Source organism: Salmo salar, chromosome ssa14 (genome assembly GCF_905237065.1).
Source record: "Salmo salar chromosome ssa14, Ssal_v3.1, whole genome shotgun sequence".
In the NCBI taxonomy this organism is placed as follows: Eukaryota; Metazoa; Chordata; class Actinopteri; order Salmoniformes; family Salmonidae; genus Salmo; species Salmo salar.
This window is the reverse complement of record NC_059455.1, coordinates 66,966,778-66,986,353: the sequence shown is the minus strand read 5'-3', so window position 1 is coordinate 66,986,353 and position 19,576 is coordinate 66,966,778. Positions and strand designations below refer to the sequence as shown.

General features: G+C 42.3%; 1 protein-coding gene across 1 annotated transcript in view; it reads left to right on the top strand.

Moving 5' to 3' along the window:
• The first annotated feature begins 4,755 nt into the window (after positions 1-4,755).
• LOC106569878 (atrial natriuretic peptide receptor 1) overlaps positions 4,756-19,576 on the top strand; it is a 119,721-nt gene continuing 104,900 nt past the window's right edge. The window contains exons 1-3 of the mRNA XM_014141587.2: positions 4,756-4,881; positions 5,522-5,608; positions 6,620-7,402. Coding sequence (XP_013997062.1) covers positions 6,634-7,402 — 769 coding nt within the window. The 5' untranslated portion in view covers positions 4,756-4,881; positions 5,522-5,608; positions 6,620-6,633. The remainder of the gene's footprint in view (positions 4,882-5,521; positions 5,609-6,619; positions 7,403-19,576) is intronic.

Sequence of the window (19,576 nt, the reverse complement as noted above, 5' to 3'; positions counted from 1 at the left end):
ATGCAATCTCCACAGACAGCCATGCAATCTCCATAACAAACATTGGCTGTAGAATGGCCTTACTGAAGAGCTCAGTGACTTTCATTGTGGCACCGTCATAGGATGCCACCTTTCAAACAAGCCAGTTCGTCAAATTTCTGCCCTGCTAGAGCTGCCTGGTCAACTGTAAGAGCTGTTATTGTGAAGTGGAAACGTCCAGGAGTAACAGCGGCTCAGCCACGAAGTGGTAGGCCACACAAGCTCAGAACGGGACCACCGAGTGCTAAAGCGCGTAGCGCGTATACATTTTCTGTGTTTGGTTACAACTCACATCAACTGACTTGCTTTCTTGATGTCTATAGTATTATCTCTAGTATGCAATCTGGTTTCTGCTCAGGTTATGGATGTGTCACTGCAACCTCAAAGGTCATAAATGATGTCACAATTGCTCTTGATTCTAAGCAATGTTGTGATGCTATTTTTATTGCCTTGGCCAAAGCTTTTGGTACGGTAGACCATTCCATTCTTATGGGCCGGCTATTGATTGCCTGGGTCGGTTATTGGTGTCTCTGAGGGGTCTTTGGCCTGGTTTGCTAACTACCTCTCTCAAAGAGTGCAGTACATAAAGTCAGAACATCTGCTGTCTCAGCCACTGCCTCTCACCAAGGGACTACCCCAAGGCTCAGTCCTAGGCCCCACGCTCTTCTCAATTTACATCAACAACAGTATAAAGCTCTCTCAGCCATTTATATGCAGATACAGTCTTATACTCAGTTAGCCCCTCCCTGGATTTTGTGTTAAACGCTCTACAACAAAGCTTTAGTGTCCAACAAGGTTTCTCTGCCCTTAACCTTGTTCTGAACACCTCCAAAACAAAGGCCATGTGATTTGGTAAGAAGAATGCCCCTCTTCCCACAGGTGTTATTACTACCTCTGAGGGTTTAGAGCTTGAGGTAGTCACCTCATACAATTACTTGGGATTATGGCTAGACGGTACACTGTCCTTCCTTCAGCACATATCTAAGCTTCTGGCTAAGGTTAAATCTAGACTTCCTCTATTGTAATTGCTCCTCTTTCACCTCAGCTGCCAAACTAACCCTGATTCAGATGACCATCCTACCCATGCTATTATGGAGATGTAATGCTCCTTATAGGACACATCACTGCACTCTATGCACCTCTGTAAACTGGTCATCTCTGTATACCTGTCGCAAGACCCACTGGTTGATGCTTATTTATAAAACCCTGTTAGGCCTCACTCCCCCTTATCTGAGATATCTACTGCAGCCCTCATCCTCCACATACAACACCCGTTCTGCCAGTCACATTCTGTTAAAGGTCCCCAAAGCACACACATGCCTGGGTCGCTCCTAATTTTCAGTTCGCTGGAGCTAGTGACTGGAACGAGCTGCAAAAAACACTCAAACTGGACAGTTATCTCAATCTCTTCATTCAGACTCAATCATGGACACACGTACGGACAGTTGTGGCTGCTTTGCATGATGTATTGTTGTCTCTACCTTCCTGCCTTTGTGCTGTTGTCTGTGCCCAATAATGTTTGTACCATGTTGTGCTGCTGCCATGTCGTGTTGCTACCATGCTGTGTTGTCATGTGTTGCTGCCATGCTGTGTTGTCATGTGTTGCTGCCATGCTGTGTTGTCATGTGTTGCTGCCATGCTGTGTTGTCATGTGTTGCTGCCATGCTGTGTTGTCATCTTAGGTCTCTCTTTATGTAGTGTTGTGGTGTCTCTCATGTCATTATGTGTGTTTTGTGCTATATTTTTAATCCCAGCCCCAGCCTCCGCAGGAGGCCTTTTGGTAGGCCGTCATTGTAAATAAGAATTTTGTTATTAACTGACTTGCCTAGTTAAATAAATACTGAGTTCCAAATTGCCTCTCGAAGCAACGTCAGCACAAGAACTGTTCGTCGGGAGCTTCATGAAATGGGTTTTCATGGCTAAGCAGCTGCACACAAGCCTAAAATCACCATGTGCAATGCCAAGCATCGGCTGGAGTGGGGTAAAGCTCGCCGCCATTGGACTCTGGAGCAGTGGAAACGCGTTCTCTGGATTGAGGAATCACGCTTCACCATAAATCTGGGTTTGGCGGATGCCAGAAGAACGCTACCTGCCCCAATTCACAGTTCCAACTGTAAAGTTTGGTGGAGGAGGAATATTGGACTGAGGATGTTTTTCATGGTTCGGGCTAGACCCCTTAGTTCCAGTGAAGGGAAATCTTAATGCTACACCACACAATGACATTATAGACGATTCTGTGCTTCCAACTTTGTGGCAACAGTTTGGGGAAGGCCCATTCCCGGACAATGCCCGCGTGCAAAAAGCGAGGTCCACACAGAAATGGTTTGTTGAGATTGGTGTGGATGAACTTGACTGGCCTGCACAGGGCCCTGACCTCAACCCCATGGAACACCTTTGGGATGAATTGGGACACCGACTGTGAGCCAGGCCTAATCGCCCAACATCAGTGCCCGACCTCACTAATGTTCTTGTGGCTGAATGGAAACAAGTCCCCACAACAATGTTCCAACATCTAATTGAAAGCCTTACCAAAAGAGTTGAGGCTGTTATAGCAGCAAAGGGGGGACGAACTCCATATTAATGCCCATGATTTTGGAATGAGATGTTCGACGAGCAGGTGTCCACATACTTTTGGTCATGTAGTTTATATTACTACCAATAATTTAAGTGACGTTGGTTAGGATTATGCAGGCACAGCCAGAAGAGGACTGGCCACCCCTCATAGCCTGGTTCCTCTCTAGGTTTCTTCCTAGGTTTTGGCATTTCTAGGGAGTTTTTCCTAGCCACCGTGCTTCTACACCTGCATTACTTGCTGTTTGGGGTTTAAGGCTGGGTTTCTGTACAGCACTTTGAGATATCAGCCGATGTAAGAAGGGCTATATAAATACATTTGATTTGGTCGCATAGTGTCCAACCTTTACATTTTTTTAAAATACAGATAACTCTCTGTTAGTCATCACTTCTACACATAGCTTTTTTTGGGGGTGGGGTGATGCTTTTTACTAGACTGTAGCTTACACACTCACAGGCAAACACACACACGGTGATGCAAACCATCATTAGTGAAGCTGCATCATGTCAGAACCATGGAGGCAAGTGGTAACTAGTAAGATCAAGGCACTCTCCCACACCCACACAGACCCGCAAATGTGTGTGCGTGTCCACACACATCAATATCTGTCACCACCGTGGTATTCGGCTCTCTATTTTACTCAGTGAGACCATTAGCAGCTTTGGAACAGTGTGATTCGGCAGGTTCAAAGGGACAGAGACCAGAGAGAAGGGGAAAAGGACACAGAGAGGTTAGGCATCATCACATGCAACGCGCTGGGAAGAAAATGCTAGTGGGAGTGCAGGGAAAGAGTCATCAAGAGCTGGAGGAAAGCAAAACACCACATGAAGGAATTGTGGAGGTTTTGTAGTCTTATGTTTGTATGCTCATGTGTAAGATAGCTACATAAGAGACTACTGATCTAATGCTATTTTATCCGGAGGTATTCTGTCTTCCGCCAGTTAATAGTGTGGGTAGGGAAGAGGGAAGCGTGTGTTTAATTGTCAGAGCAGTGTGATGACCAATAACCTGAGTGCACAGGCCTAGTGGAAGAGGGAGGGGGTGGAAGAGTGTGTGTGTGTGGGGGGGGACGGACACCAGCACAGGGGAGAGAGGGAGTGCACAACTGTGCCACATCCTGTTTTGTAAACTGTATCCTGCAGCCTTTTGGAGTGCTGCTTTGGCAGAAGGATGAGGGAGCCAAAGGGGAGAGAATGGGTTAGGTGGGTGGACAGTAGTGGAGGAGGGTTGTACATTAGCCAAGAAAAAACACATGTCGGGGTAAGAGGAGCATGGTGAATGAACTCACTCCTCTGTTGGAGGTAAAGGCAGCATGCGTCCCGCGGATGATTTACGAGTGGTCATGACTCGGGAAGCTTCACCTCCGCTTGGCACTTTGCATACACACGTTCTTCCGCCTCCCGGCGTCCGGGAAGCAAGCGAGCGCTTGTTTTCCCTCTATTGAGCTGGAAGTTAAGCGAGCAGAACACGCTTGCAAGTGACGCAAGACACGAGATAGGGCTTAGGTGAAATTAAAGTGCAGTGAAGACTATTGAGGGGAGAAGGACTAAGTGGCAATAAAAGCTTAATGGACTTTTACAAAAATAGTATGCTTTAGTTGAGTGGAAGAGGTGGGAAAAAACGTGGAACCATGAAAAGGAAGAGAAGCGTGCGATGGGCAGAAATTATTCAGAATCTAGTTTAGCGACAGTCCGTAGTAGGCAATTGTTAAATACATTTTGTTGCTCTGAGTCCATTAGCAGAAGTCACGAACATTAACCTACATTGCTATCCAGTCATAATAGGAGTGACTGGATTACCGTATGCAATCACAGTTAACCTTAGTGTATTTTTTGCCAAATGTCTATCTGAGCTTGCTTGCTCAGTTTGAGGAACAATGGTTTCAGATGTGCACCTCGAACAAGCTCACCCAATTAAGCATGTATCTGGAAATCAGACCACCAGCCCTGATATTCTAACTATTACAGTACATGCATTTGGGAACACACACACTGACAATGCATACATTTCTTATGCACACACACACACACTCAAACAACATCATGTTTTGGCATAAATGTCACTGCAATGACACAGCTCCCCATCCATCCCTTAGGCGCACATATCTTGTTATTGATGACACATGGTAATGTAATGGTATATGCCTCACCCTTCCCAGCCCTGTGCACAAAAGCAAATATAGCCTATCACACTGCAGCGCACACAGACTGGTTACCGTTGTGCCCGGAGCTCCCCAGCGCTTATTCATCAGAGCGAGAGATCCGTGTGTGTTGCTGTATGACTGAGTTGAGGTGAATGTTGGCGATGTGCGCAGAGAGGAAACCACCGCACGCAACGCTAAGAATGACACTTCGGTTTATCGGTCGGCTTCGAGAACTTTGGATGTTTAGCTGCTATTTTAACTTTTAGCATTAGTGGAATCAACAAGAGACGAGTAAAATCGCTGCCTTCACAGCACCAGCAAAACATGTGTTGGAATTTAGGCTAAGAAGCAGCGGCTTCAGATTGAAATAATTAGCCGTTTTTTTTTTTTTCATTCTTCAAAACAACAAAAGTGATATACATTATGCAATAATTCAGTCGCCTACTGCAGATATTCACCTAACTTTTGTGTTATATATGATCCCAAATACCAGACAGAGTTTAGAGAATTTTCCTATAGGCCTAGTGTTGCCAATTTAGCTTAGCCTATAGCCTACTTGGTAGACACTCCTGGCATACCTAGAGAGCTCTTTTTTTATATAAATGGTTTTCTGCGTTAAAAAAAAGTAGGCCATTTCAAGAAAACAACAGTTCAAATCTACTGTTCAAACTAAATTGTAGGAAAGAGTCAGGAGATCAAGGATTTGTACTCTAGTAGGAGTGGTGCGCAACAAAATGTTCCTCGCGTCAGGCGCAATGTGTTTACAGCCTCGCATCTTCCATTGACAGGACAGCCGGGAGACAGTCAACCAAGAACATCTGTGCGACTTGTGGAAGAGATACAAAGAATGGCGAGAAATAACCATCGACATTAAGGTAACATTTTATTTGAATTCAATTTAGGCCAATCACGGAACGTTTCACGCAATAGTCCAGGGTTCCCCAACTGCCATCCCTACTGGTGATTTTTATTTGGCCCCCCAAGATTTTTTGGGGGAAGAAAGGGGACATAAAAGACTGTTAAAAACACCAGCAAATCAGTTCGAAGTGATTTTAATTTTGGAAATCTCTTCCGAAGTACGCACGCACAATAGAGAGAGGTGTGATCTTATACAAATGTAAGCACGGTTTGAAATGCTTGTTTTAGCCAAATTGTATATCTGTTTGGGCTTATTGCGGTCAATTTGCAGTCCACAAATTATTTGTAATTAAGTTCGAACCCCGTGACCATCTTCTCAAGAAAAAAATCGGCTGAATCTAGTTGATGATCCCTACAATAAGCTATCTGATATTAACACTTCGAGTAGCTAGTCTATTTGGCTGCAAAGATGAGCACGCACTGACAGCTGGGTTCGTTTTGGCTTCACACACGCAATGGCATGGTAGTGAATCTTTTTAACTAGTCACAGGTTGGCTACGGGGTTATACTACATTATTTGGTGTCTCAAGTAAGAAACTGACTGTTATGCAATTGCTATATAAGCTATTTCAAGTTAAGTATACAGTGGCAGGTCTAGCCATCCTCACTAACAAAGCAGTCAAATGCTAGACTTTATCATATCATGTGTCTTATCCACACACACCAAATAAGTAGATTAGAACCTGTTAATACCATGATGCTTCCCTTATCCCCCACCACCACCTTTTTTAAACCCTTATTCTGTCAATCGCCATCCATCCAAATTCCATGATATTTGACATAGAATAAATGCAACACTACTTTGGTAGTCTTATCTAGTGGTTATTAAAAATCCTGCTACAGAATTGAACTGAATCAAAGAATCATTCAAAATAAAGGCCACATGCCTCTGGGAGTTGGGTTGGTGTCATGTTATAACTCATTATTCACAGGCCACCTCATGCACTGTGTTTCTTTTCTTCTGCCAGCTCCACTGTGGTTGATGGTGATGCCTGAGTCCAACCCAGCAATGCAGAGGACGAGAACCTGGTGGTGGCAGGGACAACTGGGTTTTTTTCTGCTGTTTCTGGTTTTCCCGCTCCTCAGGACCGAACCGCTCCAACTCGAGCTGTCTTTCAATGGACTTTTGGAAGCCCAGAATGTGACACTGGCCGCTATTCTGCCATTGAGCAACACTGAATACCCGTGGGCCTGGCCTCGCGTGGGGCCCGCTCTGATGAGGGCTCTGGAGCGAGTCAATGATGACCCCACCCTGCTACCGGGCCACCGCCTTCGAATAGTCTACGACAGCAGCGAAAACAAGGACGGCGTCTGCTCCGACTCAGTGGCGCCATTGGTGGCCGTGGACTTTAAGTTCTCCTACGACCCATGGGCCTTCATCGGCCCTGGCTGCGACTACGCTTCGTCTCCCGTGGGCCGCTTCACTACCCACTGGGACGTTCCCATGGTGACGGCCGGGGCAGCGGCCATCGGCTTCCACTTGTACACGTCCATCACCAACACGGGCCCCACGCACAAGAAGCTGGGCGAGTTTGGGGTGCGCTTGCATCGGCATTTTGGCTGGCACAGACACGCCATGCTCATGTTCAGCGACAACAAGAACGACGACCGGCCGTACTACTTTACGGCCGAGGGGTTGTACACGCAGCTGCAGCTGGACAACATCACCACAGCAGACAAGGTCTTCAATGAGCAGAATGGACCGGTCCAGTATGATGACCTCATCAGTGTCATCAGCCAGAGTGCCCGAGGTGAGCTCCCTGTCTAATCTCTGTCCATCTGACCTTTATCCTTTTTCTACCTGAAGTCTTCTGGACACCCTCTGCCATTATCTGGGTGACTGTTCCTTGTTCTCATCTTGATATGAAATGTTTTTTTGTTTGTTTGTACAATTGCATACAGACACGTACATGTTGACATGTTTTTTTTTCATGCCAAAGACATGAGAAAATAGCTCCCCATCAGTCACAAACCCAGCTAGTAAATTTTTATGACCGCGCATTAAAGTCATATGTTTAATGTGTGAAAATAAGTGGCCTGAATAATTGCTGTTGGCAGTAATGGTATTTTAATTCCATTATTTCATGAAGCTGTAGCGAGCAGTCATTCCCAGTTGGGCCTTATTTTAAGACCCCCATGTGTATGCTGTTTTCATTTCCAACCACTCTTTTAATTATTTTGAATTGACCTGTAAACTTACTAATTATGTCGACACATGACGTCCCAATTACCAGAATTAGGCCTACTTGCACATGTACAGTCTAAGTCCAATAGATTGAATGATATTATTTGAGCTTATGTTTTGTTGACCTAGTGAGTCACACATATGGACCTAGATGGAAAATGTAACCAAAAGCCTAATTAATGCATTGCCCTGGCAGATCGAGTATTCAAAATGCTGTCAACTTGCCACAACGACAATTAACACACAACTCAGTGAGGGAGAGAAAACAGACGTCTGTTAACACACATTTAACAGACAGCGTGACAATGTATACAACAAACACAACGCATTTCTCACTCTCCACTTTTAAATTCCACCCAGGGATCAGCTGTTTTGGAGAAATTAAAATTAAAACAAGGCAACAGTAAACATCTCGTCCTCCACGAACGATCTCTGTGGCAAGCCGTATCATTCACCCAAGTTTCGTCCAAATTGGGCCAGTGCTGTGAGAGATGTCGCGTGTGTCTAACGTACCAACGGACGGAGACAAATCCACAGTCCCCTCCCCGATTTCATTGTGGGGGACAATGAATCCTGGCAGGTAAAAAAAACGGAGAGTGAGTTAGAGTGAAAAAGAGAGCATGTGCACAAGCAAAGTGATGGGTCTGTCAAAGATATAATGGACGAAACAGGATGGTGAGAGATAAAGATATACAGATAGAGTGCAAATAGTTAGACGATGTAGTCCTGCTGTCAGAGAGACGGCAAGTGTTGAAGTACAATAGTGTTGAAAGGAAGTAGAATGGTATTCCCTGCTTTGCAGGGCTATGGATGGTATTTGGTATTTTTGGTATTTTATTAAGATCCACATTAGCTGTTGCAAAAGCAGCAGCTACTCTTCCTGGGGTCCACATGAAACATGACATAATACAGAACATTAATAGACGAGAACAGCTCAAGAAAAGAACTACATACATTTTTTTTTTAAAGGCACACGTAGCCTACCAATCAATGCATACACACAAACTATCTAGGTCAAATATGAATCATAACTAGTCCACTCCTCTGCTTTTGGCTCCGTGTGTGGCAGTGGTGCTATCCATATGGCAGCAGGAGAACACCCTGTGTGCACATTCTGAAACGACATCTCACCACATCTTCCCATTTAAGAGATGCTGCGTCTGGCACTGTGTCTGCAGGTGTGAGGAGCCTCGCTGGCATCACCTTGCTGCAGCTGAGGCCACACAGGCACTAAAGTTTAGGAGAGAAGTAGAGGAAATGCGTCCAGGAAATGCTGACAGAACATGTTCCTGAAAACTCTCTCTCACACACACACTAAGTTGGGCACCTCCCCACCAAATAGCAATGGAAAGTTAAGGCCAACGTCAGCAGAGGCAACTCCACTTGGCATACAGATAACCTTATTATGTACTTGAGTGCTTCATTGTTATTTCAAATATGTAACTAATTAAAGGTGCACTATGCCAAAATTGCTCCGACATTTCCTGGTTGCTAAAATGGGAATAGTTTGCCTAATTTAATTTTATGTGACAAAACAAGCAAGTATAGTGTAGAGAATCACTACCATCTAAACCGCTGTGAAATATATTTTCCATAACCAAAAATATTGTTGTTTGAAGCTGGTGTACAAAACCGAAAGTAAAAGACACAAAAACTAAACTTAAGAATGGGAAGCGTAGAAATAGCGCACATAGACCAAATCTACCACTTCTTAGACTTGCTTTCAATGAGAATGACAGATCTATAACTCACATTTCTATGTGAATTTGTTTAGATCGCCCAAAAAGTTACATATTGCAGCTATAAGTGCTCCCTGGCTAGCGCCCTTAACTGAACCACCACCAAGTAATCAATATATCCAATATGAAATTTGCGAGTACTGTGAACTTTAATTCGATGTGGCTTTAATTCAGCTTTAATATGATAATTGGCTAGTTCATATGTTAAAATGTGTTGTCAGACTGGGTCGTCCCCCAAGCGAGAGGCCAAGACATACTGGAGGAGGCCACCTAGAGAGAGAGAGAGAATAGGAGGAAGAGAGAGAGAGGATGAAAATAAACATGTTCTGAAGCCCTTCAGTTGGTGTGCTGTTTGAGCGTGAAGTTGACCTGAGACAAAGCTGTCATGTCCAGGCAAAATAACTCTTGTACAAAGGGCAAATGGGAACGGAAGAGGGAGGTTGTTTTACCTTCTGAGACTTACAGTATTTCATTAGCATTTTTTCACACTACTGATTTCTTTATTTTGGAATTAATCCACAAAGAAACTATCTAGTTGGCTGTAAAATCCAACAATGTGTGAATGGGAACACTTGATTGGTTCTAGTTTGATTGTAATTAGGAAAGTCTTTGTTTCCCTCAAGTAGACATATGAATTTCTGTTGCCAGTACTTTGTGTTCTTAGCCTCAGGACACATTGAAGAAGGAACATGAAAGCACATTGAATGATCAGAACTCATCATTTTCCATAGATTTTACTTTTGACTTCTTCAATTTGATCATAAGCTATTTGATTATTATTAGCAGATGGTATTCATTTTAACATGGCTTCTTTCAATTTATTTGGCTTGCTGCATAGCTGTAAATGTTGAATTTTGATAGTGTGGCTCATGGTTTCTGAAACAGAGGACATTACGTGAACCTGAATGGTAGAATATAGGTGGTATAACTGCCCTGTCAGGAACCACCTTGCGCTGTGCCCGGCCTCAGCCCACTCCCCCAGTTCCCACATGGGTACGACAACATTTCTAATTAAAAGTCCCAAACTTAAGCAAGAGGTCAATCCAGTGACCCCTCTTTGACTTTATAAGGCACACGGCTCGGGACATTTCTGACACCCAGATATTTCCTGTGAAACATAATTCGTCCAGATTTTTTTGTTCTCTAATGTTTTGTAGGGTTATTTCTGGTACCGGCCCCGTATGATCGCCATCTGAGTTTATTGACTGTCACACAGTCGTTTGTCTCACCGAGCGACCGGGGAATCAATTTGCAGGCTAAGCTGACCCAGCAGGGGCAGACTGGTGATGGGTGGGAGAGAGAAGGAGATAGAGAAGCGGGATGGCTGGCTCTTCAGCTCTGCCCCAGTCCATTGTGAGGGATGCTCTGTTCTAACATGGTCTTCACTGCTCTCCCACTCCCTCACCAGGAGCCTGAAGTTTTCGTGGTTAGTCAAAATAATACAGGACCATCAGTGGCCCCTCTGCCTCCCTTCAACAACCACCGCTTCACGAGATTAGGAAACCAATGGCAACCACTCTTAACTGGTCAGAACACACAGTTTAAAATTAATTATTCTTTCAATTACCCAGACCTCTGGACAATATCCGAGTGTTTTCCTCTTGTATTTTTTCGGTTATAGCCTGTCCAAGCCCCAGGGCCTCTGGAATGATTTAAGGCTGGTGGTAAAAGGGTTTTGGGTTTTGGGGGAGAGGGGGTGGGGGGGAGCTCTGGAACAACGTCATTTGATGAAGTGATTTGCAAGCAGAGATCTATATCGGAGCCAGCAGTCCCATTTTAAAAGGCATAAAAATAAGCCTGGTTACTCTGGCTCTTTGGGTTGGAGTGGAGGCAGAGAGTGCCCCTAATTCAAACAGCATGGAGACTTCCAGTGTGGGATTACTTAGTGGTGCTGTCTCATCCTTTGTGTTTACCCCCCCCCCAGTGGCATTTACCAAATCAAAGCTGGGGGTAGTGTCGGTTTGTTAGACTGGAAGGCAAGAGAGAGGGAATGAGAGAAGGAAAACAGTTTTCAGAAAATTTTCTAACTGATTTGACATTGGGAATGTTTTCAAATAGTTCAGAGAACGTTAAACAACGTTCTTCTGAGGGAATTTCAGTACTTCAGCATAACGTTTCTTCATGGTTCTATTTAAAGATGTAGTATGCATAAATCGCTCTGCCATTTCCTGGTTGCTAAAATTTGAATAATTTCAGTTTATCTGACAAAACAAGCAGTCATTGTGTAGAGAATCATTGTACCATCTAAACTGCTGTGAAATACAGTATATTTTCCATAATCACAAATATTGTATTTTCAGCTGTTTTGAAGCTGGTGTGCAAAACCGAAAGTAAAAATCATCAAATCAAATTGTATTTGTCACATGTGCTGAATACAACATGTGCTGAATACCGTGCAATGCTTACTAAAAGCCCTTTACCAACAATGCAGTTAACCTCTCTGGGAACCTGGGACGCTTGCGTCCCACCCTAGTCAACAGCCAGTGGAATCGCGTCGCGCGAAATACAAATACCTCATAAATGCTATGACTTAAATTTCTCAAACATATGGCTATTTTACACCATTTTATAGATACACCTCTCCTGAATCAAACCACGTTGTCCGATTTCAAAAAGGCTTTACAGCAAAAGCAAAACATTAGATTATGTTAGGAGAGTACCCTGCCAAAAAAATCACACTGCCATTTTCAAAGCAACTAGCATGCATCACAAATACCCAAAACACAGCTAAATGCAGCACTAACCTTTGACAATCTTCATCAGATGACACTCCTAGGACATCATGTTACACAATACATGCATTTTTTGTTCGATAAAGTTCATATTTATATATAAAAACAGCATTTTACATCGGCGCGTGACGTTCAGAAAATATTTTCCCTCAAATGCTTCCGGTGAACAGCGCTACAATTTACAAAATTACTATTCGAAAACATTGTTAAAATGTAATATTGTCATTCAAAGAATTATAGATTAACATCTCGTGAATGCAACCGCAATGCCAGATTTAAAAATAACTTTACTGGGAAATCACACTTTGCAATAAACGAGGTGGTATGCTCAGAAAAATAGGCTAGGCGATACATGTTAGCGCCATCTTGGAACCATCTAAAATCAAATATACTGTTGTAAATATTCCCTTACCTTTGATTATCTTCATCAGAAGGCACTTCCAGGAATCCCAGGTCCACAACAAATGTAGTTTTGTTCGAAAAAGTTAATAATTTATGTCCCAATAGCTCCTTCTTGTTAGCGCGTTCCGAAGGCTACTCATAATGTACTGTAGCGCGCGGGACTTGTTGCCACAAAAGAGCAAAAAATATATATTTACGTTCGTTCGTTCAAACATGTCAAATGTTGTATAACATAAATCTTTAGGGCCTTTTTCAACCAGAGCTCCAATAATTTTCAAGGCGGACGATTGCATTGTCTTACTAAACGTTTCGGAACAAAAGGGTTCCCATGGGCGCCCGCATCATAGTAGTAATGGCCCTCCCCCTGTGACCAACTTTCCAAGCCTTTCTTTCGGTCAGTTTCTACCAAAGAAGACTCAAACCACTTTGTAAAGACTGTTGACATCTAGTGGAAGCCTTAGGAAGTGCTATATGAATCCTAACTCACGGTGTGTCTCATAGGCAAAGTGTTGGTGATTCCACAAATCAGATTTCCACTTCCTGCATGGAATCTTCTCAGGTTTTTGCCTGCCATATGAGTTCTGTTATACTCACAGACACCATTCAAACAGTTTTAGAAACTTTAGAGTGTTTTCTATCCAAATCTACTAATTGTATGCATATTCTAGTTACTGGGCAGGAGTAGTAACCAGATTAAATCGGGTAGGTTTTTTATCCGGCCGTGCAAATACTGCCCCCTATCCCCAACAGGTTTTAAGACATAAGTGTTCAAGTATTTATTTACTAAAATAAACTGAAGTGTTAAAAAAAAAGAAAATGTAGAGGTAAAGTGACTATGTATAGATAATAAACAGAGTAGCAGCAGCGTCAAAATGGGGGTGAGGGGAGTTAATGCAAATAGTCCAGGTAGCCATTTGATTAGCTGTTCAGGAGTCTAATGGCTTGTGTGTAGAAGCTGTTAAGAAGCTAAAAAGAAACTTAAGAACGGGAAATATAGAAATAGTGCTACCACTTATTAGACTTACTTTCATTGAGAATGAAAGATCTATAACTTGCATTTCTATGATAATTGGGTCAGGTCATGTTCTCAAATTGTTCTGAGAACATTAAGAAAACTTTCCATAAAAACCACAACTTTAACGTTCAGTGAACATTCTAAGAATGTTATTTAAAAATATACATGCCATTCACAGCATCAACAAAACTCTTATTATCCTCTATCTTGTTTTATGTGTTCAGGTGTGTTGGCTGCACCCACTGATTGGCCACACCTGATCTTAATCAGTGCTTTGTTCCTTTGAATGGGGTCTGTTTGAATAGACTAAAATGAACAGCTTTGAATGCGTAAAAAACTAATGGCGTGCTAGCTCCATTCTGGTGGCACAGTGGGCACATTCCATGAATAGAGAACAGAAGATTATAGGTTCAAATCTCACTGATGCCATGTCACAATAAAAAAATGTAAAAGTGTTGGCATGTTTAGGCCTAATGCCTAAGGTAATTAATTTCCATGTGTCCTATCTGTGATTGGTTCAACAAAGTTAACTAAAAATGAGCTGGCAGTGTTATTAAAAGTCTTAATGAAATGTTCAATTAAAGTTTTTAGGAAGTTATTCAAAAACCTCCAAATAACCTATAATTTCCATTGTTTGTGTTAATAAAACCTCCCAGGAAAACCTCCAACGAACCAGAGTAAAACATCCTCAGAACCTCCCTGCAACCTAAAAATAAAAGTTCCCAGAACAGGCAACATTTTCACTTCTGTTCTCAGAACGTTTAAAAAATGTTCAGTTTTACCGGTTGGGAAATGCATGGCTTCGTTCCCACAACCAATGTGAAACCAAAAGCATACATTCCCACAGCTTCCAAGAAACCAAATGTGCTAGCTGGGAGAGCTTTTGTAATACTGTTCCATTATTACTTCTAATTTCCTTGGCAGCATTGCGTCTTTCACAGTCATGCTGATAAAGAGTATTTGGATCAGAACGTTCATTTGCCAGAGAGTCATAGATCTCACCAGAAGAGGAGACTGAGTGTGCCAGAATGTGCCAGCTTGTCAAACAACCCAAGGGGCAATGAGAAAACAGTTTGGTGTAACTTGCTCCCAGAGAAATATGCAAAGTCATTTTTGATCACATTCCAAATTACTTAGTTCTGGCTGTCTATCTTCCCGTCCAAGTTCAAATTTCAACCAATTGTAGTACTTGCATAAATATTACTTGCTCTGTGTCGATGCAAAGAAAGTTACAAAACAATTAGTTTGAAACATAGAAAGGAGTGAGAGAAATAAAGACAAAGAGATGGCGGAGGCTTGGCCAGTGAGGGTTGTCTCTGAGGAAAAAAAGAAATACCAAGAGAGCCAAGACAGAAGGAATGCGAGAAATACAAATTTAGTGTGAATGAAAGCGTAGAGCTGCTTTGTAAAGCTCACTACGTCTAAACCGCATCTTAGCTGGATTTGAGAGTTTACCCTTCACTGAGGAGGGATTATGAGGCCCTGGCACTGTCAAGGTATTTGGATAGATGCTCCATTTTCTTTCCTACTCCCGATGTGCCATGATGAAAGTTTGACGGAGAGGAGGATCCGCAATCATGTCTGAGCCGAGGAGATAGTTTCCATGGCGACAGGCAGCATCTGCGCAGGAACGGGTGGGCATGACAGGAGCTGTCACCTGCCCTCCCGTGTCATATATTTTCATCGGGCGCACAGTGGAACTGTCAGTGTGACCACCACACTGTACTCCCTCTCTTTCACATGCTCTCAAACATACAGAAACACAGTCTCGCTCTCTTTCATATACACACACAATAACCATATGTTCGAAAACATGTCACTTTGTCTATGCATGTGCATCTGACATGGTAAATTGAATGTCTTGATGTTCAATACTCCCAGATACACATAAATCAAAGATTTGCTTTTTACCTAAACATCTAACTGACATCACTGGACTCATATGAGAAAAAAAGCATGCAATTGCCATAAATAATTTACTAGCCAGGACTTGGAGAACTGACATATGCATGCTTCAGCAGAGTAACTTTGGACTAGCCTTGTATTACCAGACTGATTGCCTTGTATTACCAGACTGATTACCGCTGAATCCGTGGAGGTAAACAGAATGTAAGTTCGCGAGACTTCCAGATGGTTGTACGAGGTTAGCTTTGGACTCCAATTAATCAAAATCCTATCTATTTTGACCCTCACCTCAATTGCTTTAAATTGCTTGTCTTTTTCTAAATACGAGGATGTAAACAAAACTGACCCGTTTCTACAGGAGCAATATGGCAGAGCCTTACCTCATCACACACTAGATGGAATATGTTGACAGAACTCTGCATTCTTAGAGTATCTACAATGAAGAACTTAATTGTACCCCAGGGAGAATGCTTTTACATTTGAACTCTGGAGACACTGTTACAAAATGAACAGACAAACTAGTGTTTGCTTTAATTGAAGTGACTTGTTACATTGTTAGGTTGCTGAACTGTAGAGATTATTTGCAAGCATTTATTAACTTTTTTCAATTTGCCTGGATTTGATCTACTTTAAACTAGAAATTGGTTGTGCAAGCAAGGGCATCGCTAGAAGTTTTGTCACGCACATTAAATCATGTCAAATAAAGCAACTATTCCCATTCATTAGGCTATGTTCAGTTTTATCTATGCAACTGCTACTGTGAAAATGTTTATTTGTCACTATTCACAACAGTTTAAGTCAGCACTGACTGTTTGTCAATAGAATGGATTAGAGTTTTTGAGTGAACACGCTCCCTGTCATTTCAAATGATATGCTTGAACAGAGGTTGATCATTGGTTGAGTTGTCAACTGAAAAGGTAAACTTGTGCGCTTGGGCAAAATGATACGATATCATTCCACTTCTCTGAATTGGAGAGAATTACTTTCACACCAGCTGGGAATCTAATATCTTTTCGTATTGGCAAACTAGGTTGCCTTTTTTTCTCTTCATTTTGGCAGAAGACACCCGGACACCGGCGTGGCTACGCAGCAGACGTGACATGTTCTTTGGCTGAAGGACCACTGAAGCGCGGCTCCGGGGTCGCCGCCTCGCTAAATGGCACAACACACACACACACACACACACACACACACGGGAAGACACACAGAGGAGCGAAGGGTCAGACCCTATCTGATTTATAACAGCTGATACGGTTGAGCATGACCCTGGTAGAAAGATTGCTGGTCCGGTTAGCATGGCAAACGCTCCCCTGGTTTCAGTGGGCTATAATAAAAGGGGCCATCTGTTGCCGCTGGAGATGCGAGGCCTACGTGCCGTGGGCCAAGACAGGAGAGGCTGTAATTGCTGCTGTTTGCCGTATGCAAGGCCCGCCGTTGCTCGTCATGGACGTGCTGGACGTAGTGTGTAAACAAGATGGGCCTGCTGCTGCTTTTCTTTCACCACGTAGAAGCCAACTCTGCCATATGTACTTCCTCGACACAAGAAAAATGGGTTCGACGGAATGGAAATATGTTACTCCGAGCTAAACATTTGAACATAATGTCAGAGAGCTTAGTCAACCTGCTAATTTTCCCTGGCAAGAAGCAAATATAAGATTACTTACTAACACAAAGTCCTTATTCACCTTCACCCCTAGAATTTAGATTTTTTTAATGTACATCAAGCCAGGTATAGTTTTGTGGTTGTAAATTATTTAGGCAGGGCACTTTGCATGTACAGATCATGCAAATCCCTGTATCCTGGATTGATAGTACCTTTCACCCTACCTTCCCCTTTGTAGATTGAATGTGAGATTATGAAGTCTGGCAACTCAAATTTAGATTGGTAGTCATTAAGATTTTGAGGTTTAATATTGGAATAAAAACCAGGCTTTTATACCCTAGTCGATGTATTGATTGGTTGCAGAATACATAGGGCACTTTGCATTCCACCTATGTAAAACAAATGCATCTTAACAAATCCGTGTATGCAGCATAGTGACTAAGATTGCGGGGTTTAATACTGATATAAAATCCAGCCTTTTAGACCCTTGTCAATGTATTGATAATATTCTGTTTGACATGTTGCTTTCATTAACCAGAAGGCCTTTTTGCATAATCTCCCTGCCCTTCATGCAAATGACACTAATCAACACTGTGGACAGATGACACTCAGAGGATGTCCCCGCATCTACAGTGCCTTCAGAAAGTATTCATACCCCTTGACTTATTCCACATTTTGTTGTGTTACAGCCTGAAATCAAAATGTGTTAAATAGATATTTTTTATCTCACCGATACCTCATAATGACAAAGTGAAAATATGTTTTTAGAAATGTTTGCAAATGTATTGAAAAATGAAATACAGAAATATGTAATTTACGTAATTATTCACACCCCTTAGTCAATACATGTTAGAATGACTTTTGGCAGTGATTACAGCTGTGAGTCTTTCTGGGTAAGTCTCTAGGAGCTTTGCACACCTGGATTGTACAATATTTGCACATGATTCTTTTTAAAATAATTCAAGCTCTGTCAAGTTATTTGTTGATCATTGCTAGACAGCCATTTTCAAGTCTTGCCATTTGATTTTCAAGACGATTTAAGTCAAAACTGTAATTCCAGTGTATATTGGTCTTGTGTTTTAGGTTATTGTCCTAACTGAAAGGTGAATTTGTCTCCCAGTCTGTTGAAAAGCAGACTGAACCAGGATTTCCTCTAGGATTTATCCTTTGCTTAGCTCTAGTCTGTTTCTTTTATCTTAAAAAGAACTCCCAGTCCTTGGTGATGACAAGCATACCCATAACATGATGCAGCCACCACTATGCTTGAAAATATGAAGTGTTACTCAGTGTTGTGTTGGATTTGCCCCAAACATAACGCTTTGTATTCAGGACATAAAGTTAATTTCATTGCCACATTTTTTGCAGTTTTTAATTTAGTGCCTTATTGCAAACAGGATGCATGTTTTGGAATATTTATTATTCTCTATGGTCTTCCTTCTTTTCACTATGTCATTTAGGTTAGTATTGTGGAGTAATTACAATGTTGTTGATCCATCCTTAGAGTTTAATGGCTGCGATAGGAGAAAACGTATCTGTTTTAAAGTCACCATTGGCCTCATGATGAAATACCTGAGTGGTTTCCTTTCTCTTAGGAAGGACGCGGGGATATTCAATGTCATTTTTTAAAGGTATTTTACCCCATCTACAAATAAGTGCCTTTCTTTGTGAGGCATTGGAAAACCTCCCTGGCTTTGTGGTTGAATCTGTGTTTGAAATTCACTGCTCGACTGAGGAACCTTGCAGATAATTGTGTGTGGGTTACAGAACTGAGGTGGTCATTCAAAAATCATGTTAAACACTACTATTGCACACAGAGTGAGTCCATGCAACTTAAGTGACTTGTTAAGCACATTTTACTCCTCAAGCTTTCCATAATAAAGAGGTTGAATACTAATTGACTCAAGATATTTGTAATTAATTTGTAAACATTTCCAAAAACATAATTCCCCTTTGTCATTATGGGGTATTGTGTGTAGTCCAGTGACACAAATTATCAATATAATACATTTTAAATTCTGGCTGTAACACAACAAAATGTGGAAAAGGTGTAAATACGTTCTGAAGGAACTGTACATCATCGACAAGATGGAGACCATATGAGCAAGGGAGAGAAAGGGCAAGAGTGGGAAAGTGGAAAAAAGAGAGCGAGAGAGAGGGAAATGAGAGAGCGATGGAAGAGAGCAATGCAAAAGAAAGAGGAGCGAGACGACCGCGTATAAATAATGAGTGATTATAAGGAAAAAGAGGAGACAGGAGAGATAGAGACAGAATGTGTGTGTGAGAAATGGATTAGCCCGTCCTCCAGTAATTAAGTCTCCCATCTCCTCAGTCTTAAGTCTCTCAC